This window comes from Mustelus asterias, chromosome 18, assembly GCF_964213995.1.
Source record: "Mustelus asterias chromosome 18, sMusAst1.hap1.1, whole genome shotgun sequence".
Lineage (NCBI taxonomy): Eukaryota > Metazoa > Chordata > Chondrichthyes > Carcharhiniformes > Triakidae > Mustelus > Mustelus asterias.
In genome coordinates this window covers 81526205-81549276 of record NC_135818.1, presented here as the reverse complement: position 1 = coordinate 81549276, position 23072 = coordinate 81526205, and the positions used below count along the sequence as shown (strand labels likewise).

The window sequence follows — 23072 nt, the reverse complement described above, 5'->3', positions numbered from 1 at the left end:
TGCTAATTTGCCCCTTAGTGTCCAAAGCTGTGCAGGTTAGGTGGATTGGCCATGCTAAATTGCCCCTTAGTGTCCAAAGGTGTCCAGGTTAGGTGGATTGGCCATGCTAAATTGCCCCTTAGTGTCCAAAGATGTCCAGGTTAGGGGGATTGCCCATGCTAAATTGTTCCATAGTGTCCCAAGATGTGTAGGATAGAGAGATTAGCAGGGTAAATGCGTGGGGTTATGGGGGTGGGCCTGGATAAGATGCTCTGTCGGAGAGTCAGTGCAGACTCGATGGGCCAAATAGCCTCTTCTGCACTGTAGGGATTCTATGATTCTATGGAAAGTAATGGGGGAAAAAATCAATAAATAAAGATTAGATTAAATAAAGATTGTCAAAAAAAATCTCAGGAATTTAGGTAATTCTCAAAATGAGCTTAGGAGACCACAATAATGATGGGGTACAAATCCAAAATCCCACATTTGTTTTGGATGCATTAAAATTAGCCACGGCAAAGGGACTTGTCTTGCAGCTTTTGTGAACAGCTGTAGCAAATTCAGATTCACCACACGAACCTGTAAGTTATCCAACTGTTTGTAAACCTCTGCCTGATGAAAGACTTCCAGACATCTGATCTGTGTCTATGCTTGCATAGCTTATATACCTGATCCCCTATATTTTTGATCTATCTCGTTCAAATAGTTTATCGACTCACACACAGTCTGTTCCCTTCATTATTTCACATATTTCAATTAAATCACCACATTAATCTGCACGTCCCTCTGTAAAGAAAGACCGAGCTCTCTGTAAACCTATTGTGAGGATAAAAGGCTTTTAGAGTAGGTTACACTCTTGAGGGATGTTCCGTTACTTTTTCCAGGCGGGCTTCTGTATAATCCATCGTGTCAGATGACCAAAACAGGGTGCACTTGTCTAGACGTGTCAAGTACAAAGGCAGCACAGACAAAAGATTTTAAATAGTCCTGAGGTGGATGGATCCACAAGTTTCCGGCCCTGGGTGGCATGCCAGTTTGCCACCCTGGCCCCGCCACCAAGTCATGTTGTAGCCAATTAAGACACTTACAGGGCATACTAATGGCACAATTCAGGCAGGACCTCTTCCAAGGCTGTGATTGTGAGTGGGCTGCAGTTCCGGTCACATGGTCTCCCCGCCCCACCTCTCACCCACCAGCAGATCACGCCTGTCTAGACAGGATAGCGGTCTGGCAGCTGTGCCCAGTATAAATTCTATCTTTCTGAAAAGATCTTCGGAGGACAACTCCATCTTGAGGTTCCCCCTCTCTCTCTCTCACTCTCTCCTGTTTACATTGGGAGCTCCTGCCTCTGATGGTGGGCTGCCGATTCTCTCAGCCCTGAAGGGCATCCGACTGGCAATCCAGTCTTGGGGGCCCGCCTCCTGTCTTTAATTGGATGGCAAGCATGTGACCTGTCCACTGATTGGATAATTGGCCAAATCACATTAAGAGGTAAAAATGCATAAAGCTGAGTACTAGTTGTTCCTTTGGCAATTTCCTCTTGGACCATGGTTCTCACGTTCCGATGGACCTTGTCCAGCAGGACAGGTGAATGACATTGCTTCCACCAGAGCAAAACTAACAAAAGAAAGATGAGGGCATCTGGAAAGGGCATCTCTGAAAAAAAGGGACATGCTACTGAAGGTTTATCGCAAATTATGTGTGACCAAGCGACTATATAAGGTAAGGGTGCTGTAGTATAAGGGTCTAGTATATACAGGGTTAATGCAGAACCTGAGTACAGTACCACCCATACAGTGATGTAACAAGGCTCATGACCCAGACCTTGGCAGAAATGTGTTGCGACTTACACATGGAGATAGCTCCTCTTTACATATGTTGGGGCATGCTGTTATGTTTGAGGTCTGATATTGAGACTAATAATAGATCATGGCTGGAACTTTACCAGGCTCACAGAACAGGATTCTCCGTTGGCCTCGGGCGGGATCTTACGAGCCTCGGGTGGGCGTGCCAGTAAAATTCCACCCCAGGGTGGAGCTTGAATCCGGGGTCATCTGACCCTTTCTCTTAAAGGGGCATGCCCCAAAATACATAACAGCTCCTTGCCTGTACCCGTTGCTGCATGTATGTATCTGGTTACAAGTAGTTAATAAAGACTTGTGGTTGACATACAGAAGACTACAAGGCTTCCTTACAGCAAATTCAGATTCACCACACGAACCTGTAAGTTATCCAACTGTTTGTAAACCTCTGCCTGATGAAAGACTTCCAGACATCTGACCTGTGTCTATGCTTGCATAGCTTATATACCTGATCCCCTATATTCTTGATCTATCTCATACTGCAGCCAATACCATTACGACACAAGTGGGCATGGGAACACCTGCTCTCCCACAGGGGAATGCCTCCTCAGTCACATAGATGAGGTCATGCATTGAGTACAGTGAGAAACCAAACCTCATTCCACGGGTCTCCAACACACTGACTTCCTGAAACAAACACTTGGCACGCTTTGTCACTTTGTCAGGGTAAATAGACACAAAACAAAACAAAAACAGAAAATGCCAGAAAATCACAGCAGGTCTGACAGCATCTGTGGAGAGAGAGAATAGAGCCAACGTTTCAAGTCTGGATGACTCTTCATCAGAACCGTTGAGCTCTGATGAAGGGTCATCCAGACTCGAAACGTTGGCTCTATTCTCTCTCCACAGATGCTGTCAGACCTGCCATGATTTTCCAGCATTTTCTGTTTTTGTTTCAGACTCCAGCATCCGCAGTATTTTGCTTTTAGCCACACAAAAAAATTCGCTTTCATAGAATCATACAACGCAGACGAGGCCCTTTGGCCCATCGAGTCTGCACCGACACACGAGAAACACCTGAACTCCCACCTAATCCCATCTACCAGCACTTGGCCCATAGCCTTGAATGTTATGATGTGCCAAGTGCTCATCTTTCTGAAGAAGTTAACTCGCACTTACCTCTTTCACATGTTCTCCCCCAGTAGCCCATGCCTGAGCAGTCGCAGATGAACCGGTTCCAGCCTTCCCTGCACACTGCGTTGTTCTTACAAGGGTTGCTGTCGCACTGTTTGATGTTCACGCGTAAGCAAGATGGCTTGACCCCAGCAGCATTCTGCTCTTCAGCCAGCTGTCTAATATCCTTGCTCCTGCCGTCAATGAACAAGTCCCTGATGCAGCCGACGTAGCCATAGTTGAGCATGGCTGTCCACAGCTCCGTGGGCAAGATGGAACCCATTCTGTTGTCTGGCAGGCCTCCGAGGTACATGTCCCCCTCCAGGTCAAGTATCTCACTGTCTCCGCTTGCTGTGAATGGGGTGCGCCGACTATTCACCGATATCGTGCCTGCAAAGGAGAGAACCAGTTGGCTTAGAAAAACATTGGCCCAACTTTTCCTGAATGAGTTATTTTGTGCCTGGAGCATGTTTGACAATTAGAAGCTTTTGCTCCATAATATCTGTGCAATAATTGCCTTGGCATCCTCCAATGGCACAGTGTAATGTAACTGTCCTTCGACAGCACCTTCCAAGCCTGTGACCTCCGCCATCTAGAAGGGCATGGGACACCACCACCTGCAAGTTCCGTTGCAAGTCACACACACCAACCAACCCAACTCGAAACTATATCACCATTCCTTCACTGTCGCTGGGTCAAACTCCTGGAACTCCGTCCCTATCAGCACTGTGGGTGTACCTACACCAGATGGATTGCAGTGGTTCAGGAAGGTGCTGGTCTCAAGGGCAATTAGAGATGGGTAATAAATTCAGGCTACGTTAGTGACACGCAAATCCCATCACTGAAAAAAACAGACGTCAAGGGCACAGTTTGTAGAGAGTTAGTAAATTTTAATCGGGACAGTAGAAGGTGCAAGCCTACCCCTGCCCCGCCCAAGCATTTACCCCGCTAATTCCCCTAACCCTCACATCTTGGGACACTAACGGACAATTTAGCATGGCCAATCCACCTAACCCGCACATCATTGAACACAGAGAGGAAACCAGAGCACCCGGAGGAAAGCCACGCAGACACGGGGAGAACGTGCAAACTCTACACGGACAGTCATCCAAGGCCGGAATCGATCCTGGGTCCCTGGCGCTGTGAGGCAACAGTGCTAACCACTGTGCCACCCAACCTGGACGGTTGGCAACTCTCCATCAACCTGAGGTGTGCAACAGCCCCTTTCCCATCCAATGCTCAGCTAACCTCATGGGAGCCATTTTCTTTGCTAATGAATGAAGAACAGACGCTCATGTGAGGTACCGCAATGTGCTGTGTCTATGAAACGTGATGTTAACAGTAGCCAATAACCCCAGTAATGTGAAAACAAAGTTATTTTCTTTTTGTTTTGACAGGAGGGACATTATTTTTTTTTCTATCCTGGTGGACAAAAGGCACAGGCCAGGAATCACATTAACAAGGAAGACTGATTTCTACCTCGCATGATATTACAAAGGAAAAACAAAATCCCATTCCATTACCAAACTAATAAACTGTGTATTTATCAGAGTTCAGCAATTCTTAATCCTCTGCCTAAGCCTATTGCTCGCAGAATTACTGGGCCGTTATATGGGAAAATATATTTTGTATATTTAGGGGAGGCCTTGGCCTAGTGGTATTATCATAGAATCATAGAATGTTCCAGTGCAGGAGGCGGCCATTCGGCCCATCGAGTCTGCATTGACCACAATCCCACCCAGGCCCTATCCCCATAACCCCATGCATTTACCCTAGCTAGTCCCCCTGACATTGAGGGGCAATTTAGCACGGCCAATCCGCCTAACCTGCACATCTTTGTATTGTGGGAGGAAACCAGAGCACCCGGAGGAAACCTACGCAGACATGGGAAGAACGTGCAAACTCCACACAGACAGTGACCCGAGGCCAAAATCGAACACGGGTCCCTGGCGCTGTGAGGCAGCAGTGCTAACCACTGTGCCACCGTGTCGCCCATTATTGCAAGACGATTAATCCAGAAACTCAGCGAATGTTCTGGGGGACCCGGGTTCGAATCCCACCACGGCAGATGGTGGAATTTGAATTCAATAAAAAGTAAATAAAAATAAATAAAAAATCATCTGGAATTAAGAATCTACTGATGACCATGAAACCATTGTCGGAAAAACCCATCTGGTTCACTAATAAACAAAGAACAAAGAACAATACAGCACAGGAACAAGCCCTTCAGCCCTCCCAGCCCGCGCTGCTCCCTGGTCCAAACTAGACCATTCTTTTGTATCCCTCCATTCCCACTCCGTTCATGTGGCTATCTAGATAAGTCTTAAACGTTCCCAGTGTGTCCGCCTCCACCACCTTGCCCGGCAGCGCATTCCAGGCCCCCACCACCCTCTGTGTAAAATACGTCCTTCTGATATCCGTGTTAAACCTCCCCCCCTCACCTTGAACCTATGGCCCCTCGTGAACGTCACCACCGACCTGGGAAAAAGCTTCCCGCCGTTCACCCTATCTATGCCTTTCATAATTTTATACACCTCTATTAGGTCACCCCTTATCCACCGTCTTTCCAGTGAGAACAACCCCAGTTTACCCAATCTCTCCTCATAACTAAGCCCTTCCATACCAGGCAACATCCTGGTAAACCTCCTCTGCACTCTCTCTAAAGCCTCCACGTCCTTCTGGTAGTGTCCTTTGAATGTCCTTCAGGGAAGGAAATTTGCCATCCTTACTTGGTCTGGCCTACATGTGACTCCAGAAACACAGTGGTTGGCTCTCAACTCCCAGGGCAACTAGGGGTGGACAATAAATGCTGGCCAGCCAGCGACGCCCATGCCCCACAAATGAATGAAAAAAACTGCTCACAATATAAGACTGAATGTGTACTGGCCATTGTCGGAAAAACCCATCTGGTTGACCAAGATCCTTCAGGGAAGGAAATCTGCCGTCCTTACCTGGTCTGGCCTACATGTGACTCCAGAACAATGTGATTGGCTCTCAACTGCCCTCCCAGGGCGAGTAGGGAAGGGCAATTAATGCTGGCCAGCCAGTGACGCCCACATCCCACGAATTAATTAAAAAATTAATTTTCTTTACCCCTCTTGGTCTCCCTTACCTGATCGACCATCTCGCTGTATGTCCACGTGATACCATTCTCCGTCATTCACCTTCTTGGTGGTAGACTTGATCTTGATCGTGCCTGAGCCCATGTCCAGCAGTAAGAACAGATTCCCATCCAAGAGCTCGACGGCAAAAAAGTCCACCTTGGTTTTCTTCACGCTCCGCAGGTCTTTCCGCTCCTGCGGTTTTCCGTGCGTGAACAGGATGAGGCCGCTGGGCTCAGATGTCCGGAAGTCGAACGAGATCGAGCCCATTTTCTTGGTGTTCCACTTTGGCAGGCTGATGTACGCCTCTGGCGTCTCGAACGATATGGGGTCCAGGGTGGCGACATTCTCGCACGTGAACACGACATCGCCGTGGATCTTCATTTTGGGATCCTTGATCCTCGCCAGGCGCGAGAGCTCCAGCCTGATGTCATTGTTTTTATAGACAACCTGTCGATCACAGCCAAGATAAGACAACACAAGGTCAGCTTCAGTTCAATGGCAGAGCGCAAATGTTTTATTGTCTGGGTCGGTCATCAGGGTAAGGTGAGGAATGAGGAGGCTGTGATTCACCACAGTAGGTTGTTGTCACAACAAGGACACTCATTGTGAATTATAATCAAAATAAATAGGCAGTGTCAAAAGATTCAATCTGTCGGCAAATGTTAATCTAAAACTAGTAGTGGGGGGAGGCGGGGTTGGTGAAATTCACGGGATAAATCGATCCCATTCATCACACAAGTCTTGCCCAAGTTGGCTGATTTACTGATTGACTCTTACCATTGTTTGTTTAAAAGATTCAGACACTCATTCAGAGAATTATGGTCTGTGGGCAGCACGGTGGCACAGTGGTTAGCACTGCTGCCTCAGAGCGCCAGATACATGGGTTCGATTCCCGGCTTGGGTCACTGTCCGTGTGGAGTCTGCACGTTCTCCCCGTGTCTGCGTGGGTTTCCTCCGGGTGCTCCGGGTTTCTCCCACAGCCCAATGATGAGCAGGTTAGGCTGACTGGCCATGCTAAATTGCCTCTTCGTGTCAGGGATTAGCTGGGTACATATGTGGGGTTTCGGCAATAGGGCCTGGGTGGGATTGTGGTCGGTATAGACTCATGTACACCTGTACGGGCTGTCAGACTTTTGAATGGACATTAAGTTGATCTTTCTCTACACCCTAGCTATAACTGTAACTCTACATTCTGCATTCTCTCCTTTCCTTCTCTACAAATGGTATGTTTTGTCTCTATAGTGTGCAGGAAACAATACTTTTGATTATGTTAATACATGTGACAATAATAAATCAAATCAAATCAAAAATCGATGGGCTGAATGATCTCCTTCTGCGCTGTGGGGATTCTATGGAATCACATTTCAGTCGATCAGGTTTAAGTCAATTCTCTTGAACAGCAAACTGAATAATCCCCATGATCCCCGTTTTCCCCATAATGTTTCCTTCTTCCACTTCTTATCCAATTCCCTTACAAAAGGAATCTGCATCCAGCACCCTTTTGGGCAATGCATTCCAAATCTTTTATCACCCACTGCGTAACCAAAAATGTTCTTCTTCACATCGTTTCTGCTTCTTTTTCTACTCAGCTTAGGCCTGTACTCTCTGGTTATCCACCCTTTAGCCATGGAAAACTCTTCCTCTTTATTTTCCTCCCCCACAACCTCTCACGATTTTAAACACCTCCATCAAATCCCCTCTTAGCCGCAATGTTCTGAGGAGAGCCACCACTGCTTCTCCAGTCTAATGGACTCACGATCACTTGAAACTCAGGAATATACGGAGGATACTGGAAGGAACCTTCCGCAAAACTGCATTCGGACCTTAAGTGATTCTGGAGATTGAGGCTATTCCCCGTATCCTCACTGGCATCAGCTCAGACACTGGGCAGAGTTTTTCCGTCCCGCCCGCCACCGGAATTGTAGTGGGTGGGACACGGACTGTGCTGAGATCCGTTGACCTCGGGTGGGATTTTCCAGCCTTGGGGCGAACGCAGCCAGAAAATCCCACCCAATGAGTCGTCTCTTAATTTTCTGTCAAGCACAATCCAGATCAATGTTACCGGTATGTCCTGTTGTGTGTGTGTGTGTGTGTGTGTGTGCGTTTTTATTCCCATTTCTCTTTGAAAGTGAAAGTTTATTTATTAGCGTCACAAGTAGGCTTACATTAACACTGCAATGACGTTACGGTGAAAATCCCCTCGTTGCCACACTCCGGCGCCTGTTCGGATACACTGAGGAAGAATTTAGCACGGCCAATGCACCTAACCAGCACGTCTTTTAGACTGTGGGAGGAGACCGGAGCACCCGGAGGAAACCCATGCAGACACGGGGAGAACGTGCAGACTCCGCACAGACAGTGACCCACCCAGGCCGGGAATTGAACCCGGATCCCTGGCGCTGTGAGGCAGCAGTGCTAACCACTGTGCCACCGTGCCGCCCCACTTATAATGTTTCCATTTCTGATGGAACATCAACTTCCTTTCTTCCCTCCACTGATGCTGACTAGTCTGCTGTGTTTCCAGAGGCTTCTGTCCTTGTCTCAGATTGCCAACATGTGAGAAGTGTTTCGCTTTTTACTCATAGAGTCATAGAGGTTTACAGCATGGAAACAGGCCCTTCAGCCCAACTTGTCCATGCTGCCCTTTTTTTTAACCACTAAGGTAGTCCCAATTGCCCGCATTTGGCCCATATCCCTCTATAACCATCTTACCCATGTAACTGTCTAAACACTTTTTAAAAGACAAAATTGTACCCGCCTCTACTACTACCTCTGGCAGCTCGTTCCAGACACTCACCACCCTCTGTGTGAAAAAATTGCCCCCTTTTGTATCTCTCCCCTCTCACCTTAAACCTATCCTCTTTAGTTTTAGACTCCCCTATCTTTGGGAAAAGATATTGACTATCTAGCTGATCGATGCCCCTCATTATTTTATAGACCTCTATAAGATCACCCCTAAGCCTCCTCCGCTCCAGGGAAAAAAGTCCCAGTCTATCCAGCCTCTCCTTATAACTCAATCCATCAAGTCCCAGTAGCATCCGAGTAAATCTTTTCTGCACTCTTTCTAGTTTAATAATATCCTTTCTATGATAGGGCGACCAGAACTGTACACAGTTTTTCACTCGCCCTCCCTTTTAACAACTATCACCAGTCCCAACTATAGGGTTGGCCAACGCTGGGCATACTTTGGAAGTGTCGTTGAGTGACCTCCCACCTCCAACTGCCAGGACCCCACCCTCTGCACATTCGCTACTGGGGGCCCGACATGTATTCCCCTGCAGTATGTCATCTTCCTGTATGATCGCAAAGCAAATAGATTCTTCACTACTCAATTGGACTATGGGTGAAAGAGACATTTCTACCACTTCCCTCCCACCATGTCCAACATTTTTATAATCAATGATCAAAAATTTAAAGATTTTTTTTAACAATATCACAGAATCATACAGTGCAGGAGAGGCCCTTCGGCCCATCGAGTTTGCACCGACACATTAGAACACCCGAGGGTGAATTTTCCTATTCCGCCCGGCACGGGAATCGTAGAGGGTGAGGAGCGGGCTGTGGAAAGTTCCATTGACCTCAGGTGGGATTGTCCAGTTTCGGGACAAGTGCGGCTTGAAAATCATGCCCTTGAAGTCCCACCTAATCCCACCTGCCAGCACTTGGTCCGTAGCCCTGAATGTTATGACGTGCCAAGTGCTCATCCAGGTACGTTTTAAAGGATGTGAAGCAACCCACCCCTACCACCCTCCCAGACAGAGCATTCCAGACCATCACCACCCTCTGGGTGGAGAAGTGTTTCCTCACATCCCCCCCTAATCCCCCTGCCCCTCACCTTGAACCTATGTCCCCTCATGACTGACCCTTCAACTAAGGGAAACAGCTTTCCACTCTGTTCATGTCCCTCATACACATGTCCATGTACACCTCGATCAGGTCGTCCCTCAGTCTTTCCGGCTCCAATGAAACAACCAAGCCTATCCAACCTCTCTTCGTAACTTAAATGTTCCATCCCAGGCAGCATCCTGGTGAATCGCCTCTGTACCCTCTATCCTTGTGATTTTTCTCCAGAATCCTGGCAGCAGTGTCATAGAAACCCTCCAGTGCAGAAGGAGGCCATTCAGCCCATCGGGTCTGCACTGACAACAATCCCACCTGGGCCTTATCCCCGTAACCCCTCGTATTTACCCCACTATTCCCTCTAACCTACACACCCCAGGACACTGAGGGAGAATTTAGCATGGCCAATCAACCTAACCTGCTCATCTTTGGATTGTGGGAGGAAACCGGAGCACCTGGAGGATACCCACATAGAAAGGGGAGAACGTGCAAACCTGATAGACTGAAATGTGATTCCATAGAATCCCTATAGTGCAAAAGGAAGCCATTCAGCCCATCGCGTCTGCACCGACCACAATCCCATCCAGGCCCTATTCCCGTAACCCCACATATGTACTCTGCTCATCCCCTGACACTATGGTCAATTTGGCATGGCCTATCAACCTAACCCACACATCTCTGGACTGTGGGAGGAAACCAGAGCAACCGGAGGAAACCCACGCAGACATGGGGAGAACATGTAAGCTCCACACAGACAGTGACCCAAGCCAGGAATCGAACCCAGGACCCTGGAGCTGTGAGGCAGCAGTGCTAACCACTGTGCCACCGTGCCATCCACGTGCGTGCCATGGAGGTTAATCTTTAAGCTCTTGGAGATTCCAGGATAACCTGGGAAGGTTTGCATCCCTCCCAATGACCAATGGTTATTTGGGGTCTTAAACTCAAAAGCGGCTGGCTTATTGAATTTACTCTTTTAAAACAGGAATCTTTACAGTAATTTGAAATATGATACCATTGGGCATTAGCCATGAGCGTAGAGTGTATAGATTGCAGCCGCACTGCACCATGTTAATTAAGATTCACAGTCAGTGAGGACAAATGCAACCTCATGCTGAACAAGCCATGATCTGATAGCTTCAACCCTCGTGGATTTTTGAACTGCAACAGTATGCAGGCAGTCAATGACATATTGATGCACTGGTGAAGATATCATCATTGTAATCTTTACCACGGAATACAAGGACATTTGGTGCACTGCACGTTCACTGAACCCCAGATTTATTTTTGCCTATGTTCAAGTTGTCAGCTTTGCTGCCCAGGGCAAGTTGAAGTTTCATAGAATCCCTACAGTGCAGAAGAAACCATTCGGCCCATCGAGTCTTCACTGACTCTCCAACAGAGCATCTTACCCAGGTCCTCTCTTCCCTGCCCCATCCCTGTAGCCCCACACACTTCCCATGCTAATCCATCTAACGTGCACATCTTGGGTCATTAAGGGGTAATTTAACGTGGCCAATCTGCCTCACCTGCACATCTTTGGAGTGTGGGAGGCAAGCGGAGCACCCGGAGGAAACCCACGCAGACACTGGGAGAACGTGCAAACTCCACACAGTCACCCAAGACTGGAATTGAACCCAGGTCCTTGGCGCTGTGAGGCAGCTGTGCTTAACCACTGTGCCACCTTGCCCAGTGCACTGGGCAAACTCATCTCCTCCGAGCAGAGGATCAGAATTCCAGAATGAGAATCCATGATTAATTAGGCAAATTTAAAAGTTTAAAGTTTATTTTGTTGGTGTTACAAGTGGGTTTATATTAACACTGCAATGAAATTACTGTGAAAATCCGGCGCCTGTTCGGGTACACTGGGGGAGAATTTAGCACGGCCAATGCACCTAACCAGCACGTCTTTCGGACTGTGGGAAGAAACCGGAGCACCCAGAGGAAACCCACGCAGACACGGGGAGAACGTGCAAACTCCACACAGACAGTGACCTAAGCTGGGAATCGAACCCGGGTCCATGGCACTATGAGGCAGCAGTGCTAACCACTGTGCCACTCTGGAATATGAACTTGGACATTTATATCACCATCGGTCCTCAGACAGAAGAAACCAGCAAAATTCATGCCTTAGCCTATAGGTTCAAAAAAATTATACATCACATCAACCGGTTAACAAGTTACACAGGGAGGGACCACAGCTCGGAGTTGCAGAGCTGCATAAGTGTTGGTGTGTCTGGATACTGTTGCCAAGTTCTCTATCTCTACGCCCCTGCTGAACAACCTCTCACGTTTGGTACCACTGCCCTGACTTTTTTTTGGCTCCACGGCCTTCACCCCCAGGACAATAGAACAGTGGGACTCCCCAGCGCCAGGAGTTAACCACTTCTCCAAAAATAGACAGGCTTGTAGAAACTTTGCTGACGTGACTCTGCTTATCTTTTATCATCATGTGCAGCTTTGGCCATTCTGCGTATGGGATGTTGGTCCTTTAAAATAAACCTTCAGTTTGTACACCTCATCAAGGACACATTCACCCTGATTTTAACCAGCCACTTGTTGCAGTAATTGGGAGGGAGGGTCAACTTAGAACATGGGACTTAAGAGCAGGAGCTGGCCATTCAGCCCCTCAAGCCTGCTCTGCCATTCAGTAAGATCATGGCGGATCTGATTGTGGTCTCAACTCCACTCTCCCATCCGCCAACCACAACCCAGGAGTCCCTTGTCTATCAAAAATATATCTGAACGAGCCTGGAATGAATTCAATGAGCCAGCCTCCACTGCTTTCTGGGGCTGAGAATTCCACAGATTGGCAACCCATTGAGAGTATCCACCTAATCAAGTCCCCTCAGGTTCTTAAAGAATCCCTACAGTGCAGAAGGATGCTATTCAGCCTCTTGAGTCTGCACCGACTTTCCAAAAGATCATTCCACCCAATCCCTATCCCCATAGCCCCACATATTTGCCCCGCTAATCCCTCTAACCTACACATCTTTGAACACTAAGGGGCAATCTAAGCATGGCCAATCCACCGAGCCTGCACAGCTTTGGACTGTTGGAGGAAACTGGAGCACCCGAAAGAAACCCGGGTATACAGGGATATGGGCCAAATACGGGCATTTGGTACTGGGTTAGTGGTAAAAATCAGGGCGGCATGGACAAGTTGGGCTGAAGGGCCTGTTTCATTGCTGCAAATCTCTATGACTCTATGACCCACGCAGAGAAGGGGAGTAGGTGGAAACTCCACACAGTCGCCCAAGGCTGGAATTGAACTGGTGTCTCTGTCTCTGTGAGACAGCAGTGCTATCCACTGTGCCACTGTGCCATCATGTTTTAAGAAGGTCATCTTTCATTCTTCTAAACTCCAATGGGCATAAGCCCAAGCTGTCCAACCTTTCCTCATAAGGTAAGCCCCAGTTCGCAGGAATGGGTCAAGCAAACCTTCTCTGAACTGCTTCCAAAGCAATATGTCTTTTTTCAAATAGGGAGACCAAAAACAGCACACAGCAATCCAGATGTGGTCACACCAAGTCCACGCACAACTAAATAAAAACATAAAGAAGCAAGCAGATGCACAGTCTGGGGAGAAGGACATGATTGTGAGATAGATCTTACACCTTCAGCAATCATATTTCCCCTGCAGAAACAAAATGGCGATTATTCTGATAGGGTGAGGTAAAGACATGGGGCGGAATTTTACCGGCATGTCCACCCGCGGTTCATATGATCCCACCCAAGGCCAATGGAGAATGCCGTTCTCCGAGACTCGCCCGCCCCCAGAATCGGGGCGGACGTGCCGGTAAAATTCCAGCCACGGGGTGGGATTTTCCAGCCGCGCTCGCCCCAAAACCAGAAAATCCTACCTGAGATCAATGGACCTTTGCATGGTCGCTCCCCCCACACCACCCGCCCCCACCCCCGCCACCCGCTACGATTCCCGTGGTGGGCAGAACAGGAAAATTCCCTCCATGGGAGTGAGTCATTTGATTTTTTTGTCATGTGAGTGGTGCCAACTCAGCCGCCATGACACCAGTAGTCAGGATTCGTTGGTGTGGGGTTGTAGGGGAGCGGGGCGGAGGGATGGGGGCGGCGCTGAGTTGGCATTTCTGAAGCCGTGAGTGAGTTTGCCAGTGTCCTGGTTTGGCTTGTCTAGATGTACAGAGCTTCACTTCCAAACAAACAATAACTTGAAGCTCATTCATAACACTGTCATCGTTGAGTTATGAGTCTTTTCTGCTTGTGGAATAAGTTCCATACCCAATTATCGTGTGCTGTACTCTTTCATATAAACCACATAGGACCACATTCACAATCATTTCCTTACAATAACCTCTGGGGATAAATTACCTTTCTGCCTGACAGTATCAATCCATATTCGAGGTGTGGGGAAGTGAGTTTATTGCACACAGGAACCTCTATGCGGCGAGGTCAGCCCTGCTAAGATCATTTAACTCCAGTTTATTACTTTGTTTCTGCAGCGCTCAATCACATTGTTTGACAAGCGGCCTAACTGCTTCCACAAATTAAAATTAACCGGAGAACCGTATCTCCTCCTCTTATTATTTTACAAGAATACACAATCTTCCCCACCGCAGCTCTATCTGACTTTTCATCAAGGTTGTGGTGTTTTTTTATTTCCCTGCCTTTACACAGAATCTACAGCAAGAAACAAGCCATTCAACCCAACAGGTCCATAGCATCTCTGTACTGTCTACACTTCCCGCTGCCTCAGGAAAGCAGCCAGCATAATCAGGGACCCGACACACCCCGGACATACTCTCTTACACCTTCTCCTGTCGGGGAAAAAATACAAAAGTCTGAGGTCATGTACCAATCGACTCAAGAACAATTTCTTCCCTGCTGCCATCAGACTTTTGAATGGACTTACCTCATATTTTTATTCATTCGTGGGACATGGGCGTCGCTGGCTGGCCAGCATTTATTAGTCTCACAACACCAGGTTAAAGTCCAACAGGTTTATTTGGTAGCAAATAAATTTGCTACCAAATAAACCTGTTGGACTTTAACCTGGTGTTGTGAGACTTCTTACTGTGTTCACCCCAGTCCAACGCCGGCATCTCCACATCAGCATTTATTGCCCATCCCTAATTGCTTGAGTTGTGGAGATGCCAGTGTTGGACTGGGGTGGGCACACTTAGAAGTCTCACAACACCAGGTTAAAGTCCAACAGGTTTATTTGGAATCACGAGCTTTTGGAGTGCTGCTCCTTCATCAGGTGATCAACTGTTGGACTTTAACCTGGTGTTGTGACTTCTTATAATTGTTTGAGGACAGTTGAGAGTCAACCACATTGCTGTGGCTCTGGAGTCAGATGTAGACCAGATCAGGTAAGGACCACTAATTTCCTTCCCTAAAGGACATTATTGAATCAGATGGGTTTTTCCAACAATCGACAATGATTTCATGGTCATCAATAAATGCTTAATTCCAGATTTTTTTTTTAGACAAATTCACAGTCCACCATCTGCCGTATCGGAATTCGAACCTGGGTCCCCAGAACATTAGCTAAGTTTCTGGATTAAAAGTCTTAGCGATAATACCACTAGACCATCACCTCCCCCAGTTGATCTTCCTTCACATCCTAGATCTGACTGTAACACTACATTCTGCACTCTCTCCTTTCCTTCCCTTCTGTATAGCGCGCAATACTTTTCACTGTATCCCAATACTTGGGACAGCACGGTAGCACAGTGGTGAGCATTCTGTCTCTCAATGCCAGGGACCCATGGTCAATCCCCGCCTTGGGTCACTGTGTGGAGTCCGCACATTCTCCCATGTCTGCGTGGGTTTCCTCCGGGTGCCCCGGTTTCCCTCCACAGTCCGAAAGACGTGCTGGTTAGGTACATTGGCCATGCTATATTCTCCCTCAGTGTACCCGAACAGGTGCCGGAGTGTGGCGACTAGGGGATTTTCACAGTAACTTCATTGCAGTGTTAATGTAAGCTGACCTGTGACACTAATAAATAAACTTTAAAACTTAAAAAACTTTGCGACGATAATAAATCAAATCAAACCAAAACGATCCTCCTCCCAACTCTCAGCACAGTATTAATTTTGCTGTGGTGATGATCTTTGAACTGATTGCAGAAGACCCAGGTACATGTTACTGTCATTTATTCAAGACTCAAGCATGCAGGGAGGGCACTAACTCAGAGAGACCCCTGAAACAGCACTCTGGCCAAGTCACACATTTCCACAATATTTTCTTTTGGCTAAGATCAAGTGTAGTATGGATTGGATGCTGCACTTGGTTGAGGTCATTAGGTTACATTGAAGCTTCATATGTTTCATATGAAGCAATTTTTAAAAGCAGTGTCTCAGCCTTTTGGCTAAGATGCAAATGAGCTCAAGTCTTGGAGGAGGTGTTGCTTTGCTCCTCCAATCAGCTTGGCTCATGAGATCAGGCCCAGGACAGGGCAATTTGGTCGCTTGCCCTGTCTTGCCAGCCTGGATCGGAAATGTCTCAACTTGTTGAGACTCTGAATTGGATTTGATTTGATTGAATTGGAAAAGTACAAAAAAAAATTTCCACAATATTTCTACACTGCTGATCACACACACAGAGCAGTGTTTAAATTCCATTCTTGTCGACTTATAGGTTTACATTTAACAGATTTTTAAAAGCTATTTCCAATCAAATCCAATCAAAGTCCAATTCAAATTCAACCTGTGAGACATTCCTGATCCAAGCTGAGAGAAAGGCAAGCCTCTTCCTGTCATGGGCTTGATCTGCATGATCCAAGCTGATTGGAGCAGGCATTGAACTTTCTCCAAGGCTTGATCTCATTTGCATCTCAGCCAAAAGGGCTAGATGCCGCTTTACAAAATTGCTCCAAATGAAGCCTCAGTGTAACCTCATGACTTCAACCAAGTTCAGGATGCCAAAACTACACTTGATCTTAGCCAAAAGGCTATTAAACAAATTTTGTTTTGTATTTTTATTCCAATTCAATCAAATCAAGTCCAATTCAGAGTCTCAACAAGTTGAGACATTCCCGATCCAAGCTGACAAGACAGGGCTCTCACCTCCTGTCTTGGGCTTGATCTACATGATCCAAGCTGATTGGAATAGGCATAGCTCCTTCTCCAAGGCTTGATTCATTTGCATCTTAGCCAAAAGGCCGAGATGCCGCTTTTAAAGATTGCTTCAAATGAAGCTAAAATGTAACCTAATGACTTCAATCAAGCACAGCATGTCAATACTACACTTGATCTTAGCCAAAAGGCCGAGAAGCAAAAAGGCTATTAAACAAATTTAAAAAAAAATTTTTTTTTAATACTTTTCCAATTCAATCAAATCAAGTCCAATTCAGAGTCTCAACAAGTTGAGACATTTCCGATCCAGGCTGACAAGACAGGGCAAGCAACCATTTACCCTGTCCTGGGCCTGATCTACATGAGCCAAGCTGATTGGAGGAGGCTTGATCTCATTTGCGTCTTAGCCAAAAGGCCGAGATGTCGCTTTTTAAAAAATTGATTCATATGAAAATGAAGCTTAAATGTGACCTAATGACCTCGACCAAGCGGTCTTAGCCAAAAGGCTGTTCTTTGGCTCCAGGTACATATTGCATCGAGCACAGCATCTCCTAGTTGGACTTCTGTTCTTATTGTCACAGAGACGACATTTAATCTGCGGCTGGAGAGCTACACACTGGTTTTCTCACCGAAACTGATGCTTGGAAACAACATTGGTAGGTTCCATCCAATGGCTGTCCTTCTAAGAGTAAACAACCAGGGCCTTGCCAGGGTGGTTTGCTGGTTCAGGCCCTGAGGGGTACAGGGTTTGTCAGACAACTCATGCTGTGAGCCCTGGATGTTCAATACAAGGCTGACTGATTGTAAATGCATTTAACTATTACGTGTTCTTACGGTAAGTCAGGAGATTAGCTCCTTTTCAACTAAATCCATCCTATTCATTTCACCTAACAATTTCTTGTGCGTATCTAGGTTCCCCTTAAACAGGGCAGCACGGTGGCACAATGGTCAGCACTGCTGCCTCAAAGCGCCAGGGACCCGGGTTCAATTCCGGTCTCAGGTTACTGTCTCTGTGGAGTTTGCAAATTCTCCGTGTCTTTGCACGGGTTTCCTCCGGGTGCTCCGGTTTCCTCCCACAGTCCAAAGATGTGCGGGTTAGGTGGATTGACCATGCTAAATTGCCCCTTAGTGTCAGGAGAATTAGCAGGGTAAATATGTGGGAGTTACGGGAATAGGGCCTGGGTGGGATTGGGGTCGGTGCAGACTCGATGGGCCGAATGGCCTCCTTCTGCACTGTAGGATTTGTATGATTAAATGTGTTGCTGTTATTCACCTCAAATACTCCTTGTGGTTTGCACTCTCATCAATCCCTACGTCAAGGAGTTTTGCCTAAATTTTCTATTCAATTCGTTGTCTATTTATGGGACCTTGTTTTGCTTCCCTCTCACGTAGAGACATTCTCTCCACATCTACCTGAGCCCCAGCATCATCTCAAACTCATCTATCATGTCATCTCTCTGCCTTCTCTATTCTGGGGGAAAGGTTCCACACGCCTGTCACTCTTTCTGGAAAGTTGTATCCTCTTAAATTTTGGTACCATCTCGATAAATCCACTTCCATATTTTGCCCAATGTTTCTATATCCCTTTTTGTAATATAGAGACTAGAAACCTCTCATGGTAATCTAAGTCTGGTCTCACCAAAGTTCTATGTACATGAAACTTCCTCCAGAAGGAATACTTGAGAATCATAGAATGCTGTTTGGGATGGAGTTCCAGAATTTTGACCACGTGACAGTGAAGGAGCAGCCGATATATTTCCAAATTAGAATGCTGAGTGACTTGAACGGGAAGCTCCAGGTGCTGCTGTTCTCAGGTATCTGCTGCCCTTATCCTCCTAGATGGTAGCAGTTCTGGGATTGCCTTAGGAACACTGGTGAGTTCCTACATTCAGGCATGGATTGTTTTGTTATCTGAGGAGCAATGAATCAAACTGGAGAACACTGTGCAGGCATCAGCGAGACTGCTGGCCTCATGGCAGAAGGATGAAGCAGCTGAAGATGATTGGGCCTAGGACACCACTCTGGGGAACTCCTGCGGTTGTGTGTGCCTGGAGACTGCAGACACTTGCACTGGCAGGGAGGCACTTCACCGCCAGGCTCTCAAGGGAAATAGAACATAGAACAGTACAGCACAGAACAGGCCCTTCGGCCCACGATGTTGTGCCGAGCTTTATCTGAAACCAAGATCAAGCTATCCCACTCCCTATCATCCTGGTGTGCTCCATGCGCCTATCCAATAACCGCTTAAATGTTTCTAAAGTGTCTGACTCCACTATCACTGCAGGCAGTCCATTCCACACCCCAACCACTCTCTGCGTAAAGAACCTACCTCTGATATCCGTCCTGTATCTCCCACCATGAACCCTATAGTTATGCCCCCTTGTAATAGCTCCATCCACCCGAGGAAATAGTCTTTGAACGTTCACTCTATCTATCCCCTTCATCATTTTATACACCTCTATTAAGTCTCCCCTCAGCCTCCTCCGCTCCAGAGAGAACAGCCCTAGCTCCCTCAACCTTTCCTCATATGACCTACCCTCCAAACCAGGCAGCATCCTGGTAAATCTCCTCTGCACTCTTTCCAGCGCTTCCACATCCTTCTTATAGTGAGGTGACCAGAACTGCACACAATATTCCAAATGTGGTCTCACCAAGGTCCTGTACAGTTGCAGCATAACCCCATGGCTCTTAAACTCCAACCCCCTGTTAATAAAAGCTAACACACTATAGGCCTTCTTCACAGCTCTATCCACTTGACTGGCAACCTTTAGAGATCTGTGGATATGGACCCCAAGATCTCTCTGTTCCTCCACAGTCTTCAGAACCCTACCTTTGACCCTGTAATCCACATTTAAATTTGTCCTACCAAAATGAATCACCTCACATTTATCAGGGTTAAACTCCATTTGCCATTTTTCAGCCCAGCTTTGCATCCTATCTATGTCTCTTTGCAGCCTACAACAGCCCTCCACCTCATCCACTACTCCACCAATCTTGGTGTCATCAGCAAATTTACTGATCCACCCTTCAGCCCCCTCCTCTAAGTCATTAATAAAAATCACAAAGAGCAGAGGACCAAGCACTGATCCCTGCGACACACCGCTAGCAACCTGCCTCCAATCCGAAAATTTTCCATCGACCACCACCCTCTGTCTTCGGTCAGACAGCCAGTTACCTATCCAATCGGCCAACTTTCCCTCTATCCCACACCTCCTCACTTTCATCATAAGCCGACCATGGGGGACCTTATCAAACGCCTTACTGAAATCCATGTATATGACATCAACTGCCCTACCTTCATCAACACACTTAGTTACCTCCTCAAAAAATTCTATCAAATTTGTGAGGCACGACTTGCCCTTCACGAAATGAAGGATGGGCAACAATTGCTGACCTTGCCGGTGATGCCTACCTCCCATGAAGGAAGTAAAACAAAGGTTGATTCTGTTCCCATCTCTCACACATGTACACTGCAATGCTGGTTCAGCTATTGCATTACAGCTCAAGCTTTAGAAGGCTGCGACAGAAGGCAAATAGTATGTTGGCCTTCATAGCAGGAGGGTTCGAGTACAGGAGCAGGGATGTCTTGCTGCAGTCACACAGGGCCTTGGTGAGACAACGCCTGAATATTGTGTGCAGTTTTGGTTTCCTTATCTGAGGAAGGATGTCATTCATAGAGCAGAGGTGCAGCAAAGGTTTATCAGACTGAATCCTGGGATGGCGAGATTGATCTAACGAGAGATTGAGTCAGTTAGGATTATATTCGCTGGAGTTCAGAAGAATGAGAGGGGAGTCTTTAAAATTCTAACAGGACTAGATAAAATAGATACAGGAAAAAATGTTCCCGATGGTGGGGGAGTCCAGAACATAGTTTGAGGATAAGGGGAGATCCTTTTAGGTCTGAGATGAGGAGAAATTTCTTCACCCAGAGAGTGGTGAATGTGTGGAATTCATTACCGCAGAATATAGTTGCAGCAGAGATTTTGATTTGATTTATTATTGTCACATGTATTGGTATATAGTGAAAAGTATTGTTTCTTGCGCGCTATACAGATGACGCAAATCGTTCATAGAGAAGGAAAGGCGAGAGTGCAGAATGTCATGTTACAGTCACAGCTAGGGTGTAGCTAAAAATCAACTTGATGCGAAATAGGTCCATTCAAAAGTCTGACAGCAGCAGGGAAGAAGCTGTTCTTGAGTTGGTTGGTACGTGACCTCAGACTTTTGTATCTTTTTCCCGATGGAGGAAGGTGGAAGAGAGAATGTCTGGGGTGTGTGGGGTCCTTAATTATGCTGGCTGCTTTTCCCGAGGCAGCGGGAAGTGTAGACAGAGTCAATGGCTGGGAGGCTGGTTTGAGTGATGGACTGGGCTACATTCATGACGCTTTGTAGTTTCTTGCAGTCTTGGGCAGAGCAGGAGCCATACCAAGCTGTGATACAACCAGAAAGAATACTTTCTATGGTGCATCTGTAAAAGTTTGTGAGAGTTGTAGCAAACATGCCAAATTTCCTGAGTCTTCTGAGAAAGTAGACGTGTTGGTTGACTTTCTTAACTATAGTGTCGACATGGGGGACCAGGACAGGCTGTTGGTGATCTGGACACCGAAAAACTTGAAGCTCTTGAAGTTAAAAACTTGAGCATTGTATATTAAAGGAAGGAGATGGATACAGCTCTTGCGAAATGGGGTGGGGTCGGGGGAGGAATCAATGTGGGTGGCACGGCGGCACAATGGTTAGCATTGCTTCCTCGCAGCACCAGGGCCCCGGGATCAAATCCAGCCTTAGGTGTCTGTCTGTCTGGGGTCTGCGCATTCTGCCCATGTCTGCGTGGATTTCCTCCGGGTGCTCCGGTTTCCTCCCACAATCACAAAGATGCCTGGGCTAGGTTGATTGGCCGTGCTAAATTGTCATAGAAATCATAGAATCATAGAAAGCCTACAGTGCAGAAGGAGGCCATTCGGCCCATCGAGTCTGCACCGACCACAATCCCACCCAGGCCCTACCCCCACATATTTTACCCGCTAATCCCACTAACCTACACATCCCAGGACTCTAAGGGGCAATTTTGTAACCTGGCCAATCAACCTAACCCGCACATCTTTGGACTGTGGGAGGAAACCGGAGCACCCGGAGGAAACCCACGCAGACACGAGGAGAATGTGCAAACTCCACACAGACAGTGACCCCGAGCCGGGAATCGAACCCGGGACCCTGGAGCTGTGAAGCAGCAGTGCTAACCACTGTGCTACCGTGCCGCCCCTTGAGAAGGTGGTGGTGAGCTGCCTTCTTGAATCGCTGCAGTCCATGTTCTGTGGGTTGACCCACAATGCCGTTAGGGAGGGAATTCCAGGATTAGCGGGTAAGTGTCCTTAGTGTCGGGGGATTAGCAGGGTAAATACGTGTGGTTAGGTGGATAGGGCTTGGGTGGGTCTGTTGTCAGGGTAGGCTTGATGGGCTGAATGGCTTTTCTCTGCACTGTAGGGATTCTTTGATTCTATCAAGCTATTGAGTTTGATGACCAGCCATGATCAAAAAGAATGGCGGAGCAGGCTCGAAGGGCCGAATGGCCTCCTCCTGCTTTTATTTGCTATGTTTCTATGTTGCAAGTTTCATCAAAAGTCTGTTGTCATTTTTCTGACAAGTCTGAGAGAAATGACTTGAGCTGTACGAATTCAAAGGTAAAATAGTTCTGCCCCAGGGGCTGTTACCATGGTTTGTTTTCTCTGACAAAATTGTTCCCTGGTTAGCAGCTCTTAGAAGATTCGCTCAGCTAACAGAATGCTCTTCAAATTATGGGAAAGATACAGACTTAAGGGCAAGCCAGCCTATTATTTGCTTACAATTTGAATTTTCTATTCCTTTCTCACTGCTGGCCTTATTTCAATTCCTATCGGAATAGATTGGGTCAATAAACAATCTTAGCCGCCTCTTCAGGTAGACTAACATGAGTTATCTGCACATCTTTTAGGGATTAACTTAGTGCTGGAAGCAGAAATCAACTTGAAATTGCCTGCAGTCGGAGGACATTAAGTTTCCAGCGAAACTGATGTGCTCAGAATGGGAGACAATGATATCCTCACACAGAACGGAATCCGCTTCAAACATACAGACTCACCAAAGA

At 47.0% G+C, this 23072-nt stretch overlaps 1 protein-coding gene and 1 pseudogene across 43 annotated transcripts in view; both read right to left on the bottom strand.

Moving 5' to 3' along the window:
* Window positions 1–23072, bottom strand: part of nrxn3a (neurexin 3a) — a 1279906-nt gene that overhangs the window by 1197684 nt on the left and 59150 nt on the right. For all 43 annotated transcript variants that reach the window (XM_078234441.1, XM_078234442.1, XM_078234434.1 and 40 more), the window contains 2 exons: window positions 6067–6505; window positions 2961–3344 (listed from right to left, as the gene is read on the bottom strand). In XM_078234441.1, coding sequence (XP_078090567.1) covers window positions 2961–3344; window positions 6067–6505 — 823 coding nt within the window. The remainder of the gene's footprint in view (window positions 1–2960; window positions 3345–6066; window positions 6506–23072) is intronic.
* LOC144507430 (U2 spliceosomal RNA) lies at window positions 17013–17154 on the bottom strand (annotated as a pseudogene).